At 37.6% G+C, this 9,793-nt stretch overlaps 1 protein-coding gene across 1 annotated transcript in view; it reads left to right on the top strand.

Annotated features, from left to right (window-relative positions):
* Positions 1 to 9,793, top strand: part of gmds (GDP-mannose 4,6-dehydratase) — a 244,909-nt gene that overhangs the window by 187,955 nt on the left and 47,161 nt on the right. Inside the window, exons 8-9 of the mRNA XM_059340705.1 lie at positions 7,684 to 7,802; positions 9,685 to 9,781. Coding sequence (XP_059196688.1) covers positions 7,684 to 7,802; positions 9,685 to 9,781 — 216 coding nt within the window. The remainder of the gene's footprint in view (positions 1 to 7,683; positions 7,803 to 9,684; positions 9,782 to 9,793) is intronic.

The raw sequence follows: 9,793 nt of genomic DNA, 5'->3' as shown, positions 1-9,793 counted from the left end.
CCTTGTGGTCATGTTTTGGCACAGACAGACTGTTCCTTTCGCCTCCTCTATAGTGACACTTGAGTAGCATTTTAACGACAGCCAGCTTATGCGTTATTGCACATTTGATCAGGTTTTCATATGTTTACATAAGTTATTGCTATGTTATTATTTTAATGTTTATGCAGACTAAAAGTGCAGCCTGCTGTTGGTTTTCAATATAAAACTTGTGGTGTGTCTATCGCTTTTTGGACATTTTCCGCACATTTAAACAATACCACACTAATAATTATGACACTTTTTGTTCTTATAGTTGTGATATTTTATTTGCATGACATTTTATCGCAAGGTTGTATGTCATTTTATATCATTTACTTGATGTAAAATCCTATTGAAACTATTTGGATTTGTAAGATTGAGATTGGAATAGTTGCAGGTCTTTTCAAAACATTCCCGTCAGAAACTTACAATGTCACAGACATTATATATATCCATGTTTTTCAGCCTCTGAACAAAACAGAGCATTTGAACTCCGGTCACCAGGTTTCCCCCTTGAGTGTGTGTGTCAGAATATAATTCAGGTAAAGCGGCTGTCCCATATTTTAATGTTTATGAAGACTAAAAGTGCAGCCTGCTGTTGGTTTTCAATATAAAACTGGTCTGTCTATCACTTTTTGGACAGTTCCAGCACATTTGAACAATACCACACTAATAATTATGATACTTTTTGTTCTTATAATTGTGATATTTTATTTGCATGACATTTTATCTCAAGGTTGTATATCATTTTATATAATTTACTTGATGTAAAATCATATTGAAACTATTTGGATTTGTAAGATTGAGATTAGGGGTGGGCGATATGGCTTTTTTTTTAGTCTGTAAAAATAAATAAAAATCTGAAATGTAGTTTGAAGTGCAAATCTCAACACTTGCCAAATACAAAAAAGTTACTCTTGACTCTTGAAGTATGAGCAAATAATAAAAATAACCATTTAGGGGTTTCGGGGGCATATTTTAATGAAATTTTGGAAAGGAGAATAAAGTTTCTTGTATGTTTTATTTAAGGCATCTTATTTTGACAGTCTTGTAAATTCTGTGGTGGAATCTCTTAACACACTGTGCTCTTATTTTGAAAGCTGCATGTGTTTAGCGACAGGGAGTAAGTAGCTTTTTGTGATTAAAACAACTTTAACCACTACATCAAGAAGTAGGAACGTTGCCAATATCATGATATGTATTTTTTTAACCACAAAAAAATATACTGATATTATTGTGAACAATACGATATGGCACACCCCTAATTGGGATTGGAATAGTTGCAGGTCTTTTCAAAACATTCCCATCAGAAACTTACAATGTCACAGACATTATATATATCCATGTTTTTCAGCCTCTGAACAAAACAGAGCATTTGAACTCCGGTCACCAGGTTTCCCCCTTGAGTGTGTGTGTCAGAATATAATTCAGGTAAAGCGGCTGCGGGTGGCTGCAGGGGTCAGTGTCTGTCTCTGAGCTGGAGTCACAGTGTGGAGTGTGTGATGGGGGTCATCCTGTGGCCATGTGAACAGGAAGGTGCGGGTTCAGTGTGAAGGGCTGAACCTCTGAGCTGTTTATCAGATAGCTAATGAAGCAGAGCAATCCTGAGAGGGAGGGAGGGGGGGAGGAGGGGGGGAGAAAAAGGGGGCAAAAGGTAAAAGGAGGGAAAGAATGAAGGGTGGGGTGATGTAAAAGATGAGTTAAATGTGGAAATAACCTCTGTAAAGCCAGAACTGTTATCCATGAGAATGAACCACAGTCTCCAATGATTTCACTTTATTCCAACTACATTTGGAGAAAAATACACATCATATTATTTATCACATTTCCTGGTTAAAACGAGCAGAGGCCATATCACTCAGCTCTGGCCGTAAACATTTTCTCTGGCTGCGAGAGAAGCCGAACTGCGTTCCCAACACCCATCATCACAGCCTCCAGTTTACTGCAGGCCACATATTCATCAGTGTGGGCCACAGGAAAAGTTCAAATAATCAGCCAGTCAGCATGATCAAAACAGTGTGACAGTTTATATGTTAGTGTTTGATTTTTCAACATTTCCAGCGATAATTAATTCTGCTCACATCGAGAACGGAAACGTTGGATTATTTAAAAATGGAAGAATGAGAATTCAGCTCTGATTGAATTCTCAGGCTACAGCTACTATGCTTGAATGTGATACTGTAATATGAAAGTCATTTGTTTTTTCATTATTTATTAATTATTTGTTGGTTACTTGATCTAAAAAATACCCCAAAAAATGCTATAAATTGCTTGTTTTACTTAAAGTCCCATACCAAAAAATATTTCCTTAACAATGTAATATAAGAGGGAACAGCAGCAATTCTTCACATTTTAAAAGCAGAAATATCAACTTATGTTTGGAATTTTGCTTGAAAAATGTTTTAAAAGATAATCAATTACCCAAATTGTGGCTGATCTGGGTAAATTGGATTACATCCATCAATATCCTGTTTAACAAATTAGAAATAAAGTTAACTTATCATAATTCTGTTCTTGCATTAAGCAGCTAATTTATTTACTCTTTCCGGACTAGTGCTGACGTGCTATACATGTGCTGAAATGCTGCTTTGCTTCATTATTTATGGTTAAAAAAATACTTTCCGTGTAGTGTTTCACTGTTCTGTCTCCTTAAAGGTTCTCTGTGCGGTTTTTGATTGAGTGGATCCTCGTTTTGTTTATCTTCTGCATGCACACATGCGAGGACGCGCTTGCTTTTATAAGATAATTTAATTTTCCTGTCAACTTAACAAGCACAAAATGTGGAAACAATTGGGAACACAGATTCTGATGGTCACGCAGCTTCATGGAAAATTGAACATGTTTTGATTCGTTTGTCCTGCTGTCAGTCACACAGCGAGGTGCTATTATTGGCCCATGTGGCTGTGTGAGAATCTGGTGTGTTCATCAGGGGCTGCAGGGTCAGAGGTCAGGCTCAGGGGAGCCATCAGCGCTGAGCGGTCAGCTGACCCTGAACGATCCTGAGATAGGATGGCCTCGCCTCCCCGAGGAGGAGCATTCCATCACCGCTGGTGTGTGTGTGTATGAGTGTGTTTCATATCGTCACCCTGTTAAAATAATTGCCAAACTCATTTTTTTTTTTGCAGAAAAATAAACAAAAAACTTCACCAAAAGTGTAACATATGACATTTATTGATCATTTCACTCAAAAAGGATGTAACAAAGGATGGCTATTGGCATAGTAATAACACTGTGTGTAAATAAATTACTTTTTCAACATGCCTTTGTGACTTAAGCAAGATATGGTAACACTTTATTTTGAAGGTGTCTACATAAGAGTCACACAAGCCTGTCAAAAACATGACATGACAAGTATCATGAGCATTAATGTTACTTTAAAGTGTCATTAATGTTCATGACACATCCCATGTCATGTTTATGACATGCTTAAGTCACTCTTATGTAGACACCTTCAAAATAAAGTGTTACCATATGTTACAATAAGGATGTAACAAAGGATGGCTATTGGCATAGTAATAACACTGTGTGTAAATTATGTAACTCGAGAGAAATAAATGACTTAGATGTGTGTAACGTCATAATTGCATACTTTGTTTTAATTAAGATTATGGAGACGAGGAGAGCACACTAGTTTTTGAGCGTGCTCATAATTATTATTATTTTTTTGATTGCTGCAGTTTATTGTTTGTCATGCTCAAACGAAAGGTTTTCAGTAAACCATAAGAAAGAAATTGTGGAATTTTTTCGGCTTAAGACACCCGTCAACTACATCCTCACGCTCCATAATTGAAGGGATAATAATATAATAAGAAGAATAATTTTAAAGTAAAACTAGACGGAGCCACACTAACATCCAGAAATACTTTGGCAACTTTACATATCGTCACCCTGTAAAAGGGTAAAAAAATTTTTGTTTTATGAGCGTGTCATAAACATGACATGGGATGTGTCATGAACATTAATGACACTTTGAAGTAACATTAATGCTCATGATGCTTGTCATGTCATGTTTATGACATGCTCATCTCACTCTTATGTAGACACCTTCAAAATAAAGTGTTACCATATCTTGCTTAAGTCACAAAGGCATGTTAAAAAAAATTGCCTAAGTCACATTTTATTTTGACTTAGGCATAATAGATCCGCTTAAGTCACACACTTGACATAGGCCATTATCTTAAAGGGGTAAAATCACATGATCTGATCAACTGAGGATGTAGGTGATTTTACCATAGGTGGCAATGAGGAGATGATTTAGGCAAAAAAAACCCAATTTTGACAAAAAATGACTATCTATTGATTATTTTAACAGTGTGACGATATGATAACACAGTCAGTGCATACAGTACTTCAGTACACAAGAGTGTCACAACAAACCTTGATCTCTCTTTTTCATTTGGTCCAGAGCGAGTTATCATAGCATCTATGACCCCCTGAACTCTTGGCTGTACATCCTTTGCCACAGGTAAAAAATGTTGTGCCTTTACACAAAAAATTAGAAATTATTGTCTGATTGTCATTAAGCATCATGTATGCATTCCTGCTCCCCAGATGATGAAGCCTATCCATTTTTGCACAATCCACAAGGCTTCCTTAACAATACCATTACGTCAAATGTGAACATATGTAATGGACATGGTATGATTTTTCATTACTGATAAATTATTAATTAATTAAGTGCTTGATATAGAAAATTGACCAAAAAGTCTTTGAAAGGTACCATCCAAATTTCTATAAACTCTTGTTTTGTCTGACTAAAAGTCAAAAACTCAGCGATATTTCATTAAAATTATATAAAAGAGAGAACGTAAGCAAATCTTTACATTTTAGAAGCTGAAATGTCAAATTTTCTGCTGTCAGATCAAAATGTACCACTTCACAACACAATGGTTCATGAAAAAAATACCTAAAAACTATTGTACAGTAAATTTGCTTTCATAGCATTTATCCTAGTCTTTTGGCATTGCCTCAAAAAACACAAATGCCCAAAAAAGAATTGTTTTCAAGGGAGAAAGACATATCTAATAGACAGATTTTTATGAAATTTCCTGAGCACATTTATGCTCTCCAGTGAAGAGGAGGATGTTTCCGTCATGTGTTCTTCGTAGGGTGTAATGAACATTGGAGCTTCTAGGGGCTGCTGTTGGGAAGTTTGGTTTTCTTTTCACTATTTTCTTTGTGTGTTTTTGCAAAAGACACACCTGTGAGTACGACTGCAGAGGGAACACACAATGTGCTAAATGTGCAAAGTGAGACAGCCAGCCTCCGCTACGTCCAACTGGATCACATAAAACATCCTTATGTGGCTGGATGGAGCACACACACACACACACACACACACACAAGAAAACTGAACACTGAAACAAACCATTCAGTGTGTGTAGAACACATAAAGTGCTGATGTGCTCCATAGAGAGCGAGACAGGCTAAGTGTTTAAGTTGCTTCTAAAGACAGAGAAAACCAGCTCCACACCTATCCGCCTTTCTGCTGCAGGGAACAGGCTGCAGCTGTGTGTTGCTGCACACATTGATAATACACTGCAAAAAAAGAAAAGTTGGGTGAACTTAAAATTTCAAGGCAACAAACTTTCAGAAAATTTTAAGTTGGACAATTAAACTAAATATTTTAAGTTTTGTTTTTGACTCTGAATTCAGATTTTTGTCAACTCAACTGTATATTGTACTAACCTATAATTTTACATTGTCAGCTAATGTTGCAACCACAATTTTGAGTTAGCATTGATACGCTAATGGCTGCTCTTGTAGCTGTAACAAGCAGCGCCGCTAGCATCAGTTAGCTGCTAGCATCAGTTAGCCGCTAGCATCAGTTAGCCGCGAGCATCAGTTAGCCACTAGCATCAGTTAGCCGCTAGCATCAGTTAGCCGCTTGCATCAGTTAGCCGCTAGCTTTCGCTAATGACCGAATTTCACCACTTTCCCGCATTTCACAACAAAGAAATAAGAGTTAGCAGAACTATTGTCCCTTGTTGTGAACCCCAACTTAAAGATATAAGTAACAACAACTCACCAACTTGTTTTTGAGCAGACAACTGGCTTCATTTGTTGTGCTAACTTACATTATTGCCCTAAATGTCAATAATTTATATTTCCAAGTTTTACCAACTTACTCACTGTTTTAGGCCAAAAAATACAAGTTGGCTTTTTTGCAGTGTAGGCTGGAGCATTTTGGTGAAAACGCCAGTGCACAAGTACACTGTAAAAAAAGAGATAAACACTGGCTACTCAATAAAATTGAGGCAACAGATTGCACGCAATTTTATTAATTAAATCTAACCACGTTACAAGTTGAGTTGACAACAACTTAACAGGAAGTGCCTGCCAATTAAAAACAGACTAAATCTATTGTATTGGATTCATTCAAAATTCTCTTCATTTAGAATTACATACACATAAAGATTATATTTAATGTGATCAAAATAAGTAGATTCTATCTCAAACATTTTTATATTAAAGTTACTTAAACAACTGCCTCAAAATCAAGGACGCATTTATATTTAATACATTTTATCAAATATATTAAGTAAAATAAAATGACGAATAATTTATTACAGTGTAGTTTTCTGTTCAACAGAAGAGATAGAAGGTGTCACTTTTAATTAAGGAGTTCAACCAAATATCTGTAAGTACTTGTTGCATTTTTGAGAATTATAATGATCTATTTCTTCATACACATTTATGTAGAATTAGTTTGTCCACAAATGAGTCACTTATGGTAATAACTGAGACTTCAAGAAGCAGTAACTGTGTCACAACAAAAGCATTAGGACTGATGCATCGACAGGAAGTCTGCACTGAGTTTTTTCGGTATGCAGTTTCATGATTATGAATGATGGACTCCTATCTATAGTGCTGAAGGGGTGACACTGAGGAGACAATGTCGACATTAATGTCTTTTACTCAACTGCTTAAAATAGAGGTAGCTTTTAAACTAACTTTGGTTTTCTTGCGCAAATATATTATGCCAAGAATCTGAACCAGAAATACACAAGAATTGAAATCAAAAAGCAGAAACAAAACCAATCAAAACTAAATAATTTGGCATTTGTCTGTCTGTCTTTGTGACCCTTTGAGTCTCTTCTCATCGGGCTAGACTTGCCAGAGTTCGGCAGCTCTGACCTGCTGGCTCTGGTTCACCATAAATATTATGGAACCACGCACAGACGCCCTCGCTGGCTGTTTAATATAGTACTGGCTCCATTACGGGACTCAGACTATCAGCTTTCACTGGGGTATATAGCCTAATGATAATACTGCCTGCACCGTGAAGCTGGATAATGCTGCTTTACTTTTATTCCTCAAAGTTTATCATCTTGACTTGTGTAATTTTGGATCATGTTAGTTGAGTTTGTGTGCATAGGTGCATGTGCACGCACGGCCACGTGTGTGTTTCTGTGTGTGCCAGCAGCACAGTGGGCCTCGGGGAGTGCTCCGTCCTCCTTTCCCACGGTATCCGTCCCATGAGCCCCCGCGGTGACGTCAGGGCAGAGGTACGGGCGAATGCCCCGCTCAGAGGTCACAGGTTCACTTCCTGTCTGTCAGGACCGAGCTGGGCAGCGTCCAGCGTGGAGCGCTGAACTGTCTTTATGATCTCTCGGTGGTTTAACCTCTCTGTCCCTGTCCTCTCTCTCTGTGTGTCCCTTCCAGGCCATGTGGCTGATGCTGCAGCAGCAGGAGCCGGAGGATTTCGTCATCGCAACGGGGGAGGTGCACAGTGTGAGGGAGTTTGTGGAGAAGGCCTTCATACATGTGGGAAAGACTATTGTGTGAGTGCACACAGATACACAATCACATTTCAGACATTTCCATAAATACTTTGGCAACTTTACATATCGTCACCCTGTTAAAATAATCGCCTAACTCATTTTTTCAAGTTTTGCAGGAAACACAAAAAACTTCACCAAAAGTTTAACATATGACATTTATTGATCATTTCACTCAAAAAGGATGTAACAAAGGATGGCTATTGGCATAGTAATAACACTGTGTGTAAATGATGTAACTCAAGAGAAATAAATGACTTTTTGAACATGCCTTTGTGACTTAAGCAAGGCATGGTAATACTTTATTTTGAAGTTGTCTACATAAAAGTCACACAAGCCTGTCAAAAACATGACATGACAAGTATCATGAGCATTAATGTTACTTTAAAGTGTCATTAATGTTCATGACACATCCCATGTCATGTTTATGACATGCTTAAGTCACTCTTATGTAGACACCTTCAAAATAAAGTGTTACCATATCTTGCTTAAGTCCCAAAGGCATGTTCAAAAAATTGCCTACGTCACATTTTATTTTGACTTAGGCATAATAAATTTGCTTAAGTCACACACTTGACATAGGCCATTATCTTAAAGGGGTAAAATCACATGATCTGATCAACTGAGGATGTAGGTGATTTTACCATAGGTGAGCAGCGTCATGAGGAGATGATTTAGGCAAAAAAACCCAGATTTTGACAAAAAATGACTTAGGCAATTATTTTTAACAGTGTGAGGATATCTGTATCATCATTTAGCCCCCCAAGTCACTTTTCCATTGAAGTCACAACAAACACAGGATGTACCTAATATCATTCTTATAACACCTCCACGTCTTTTGCCTGTATATGCCACCTAAACAAACATTTACCATGGCATGTTGGTATTGTTTTTTTCAGCACCACCTCATCTATGTATATGACCTGATAACTACTGGATCAACATTTTGAACCCAAAAAAAAACACCACATAAAGCGGATCTTTCTGTTAGGATGATGTTTGTTTACTTTCTAAACACAATCGGGCTCAATGAGATTTTAAATACTTCAAATGTGAAAACAGGTTGCAAATATAACTCTAATAATATTTATACTGAATATCTTTGACCTTATCTCTGGTTTTCCTTGGCCTATCATCTTCAAATAAAAACTGACATAACGTTTTAAGTCAGTACCTTACGAAACACGCTGCTTCTTTTTACATTGTGGTGCATGTAGAAGTGATGCCCCAGTGCAATAGGTGCCTCCAGAGGTTTGAATATGTAGAGAAGATGACATTACGTCATAGAAAATATGGACATAATCTCCATGATGTCAGGTTTCAGAAGCTCAAAGTGCTTGGCTGAACATGACTCCTGGATAATTCAAAAATGGGTTAATGAGTGAAGCGGGGGATATAACCATTTTCAAAATAAGTTTAAAAATCATCCTTGATGCATCCTGAATATCACACAAACATTGCAGCTCTTTCTGTAACGGTTCATGTTTGTATAGAGCTGACACAGAACATGTATTGATAGATGCAGCCAGCAATGTTACAGTTTCCATGTCTGAAAGACGTTTTATTGTAGAAACTTCTGTTTTCATGTTCATCCCAGTCCCCTCCTCTGTCTCACCTTTCCTTCACCTCCCTCTTGTGTCCTGGAAGACACTGACATGTTGGTAAAGGTGTGTGTGTGTGTGTGTGTGTGTGTGTGTGTGTGTGTGTGTGTGTGTGACTGCTGTGCTGTTTTCAGAAAAAAACGACTAGTGACATGTTTTGTCTGCACAAGCCTCTATAGAAACAAACTGCACAAGAAATAATCAGGGAGACAGAGGAACGGACAGCTGAACCTTCCAGTAGCTGTGGGAAAATATTTCCTTACTGCTAAAATGTGTCTTTCCAGGTGGGAGGGAAAGGATGAGAAGGAGGTGGGCCGCTGTCAGGAGACAGGAGTGGTACATGTGAAGGTGGACCCAAAATACTTCCGTCCTACTGAAGTGGTAAGTCTGATT

The sequence above is a fragment of the Centropristis striata genome, chromosome 9, assembly GCF_030273125.1.
Source record: "Centropristis striata isolate RG_2023a ecotype Rhode Island chromosome 9, C.striata_1.0, whole genome shotgun sequence".
In the NCBI taxonomy this organism is placed as follows: domain Eukaryota; kingdom Metazoa; phylum Chordata; class Actinopteri; order Perciformes; family Serranidae; genus Centropristis; species Centropristis striata.
Note: the sequence above shows the minus strand (reverse complement) of the source record. Positions and strands in the feature narration are given on the sequence as shown.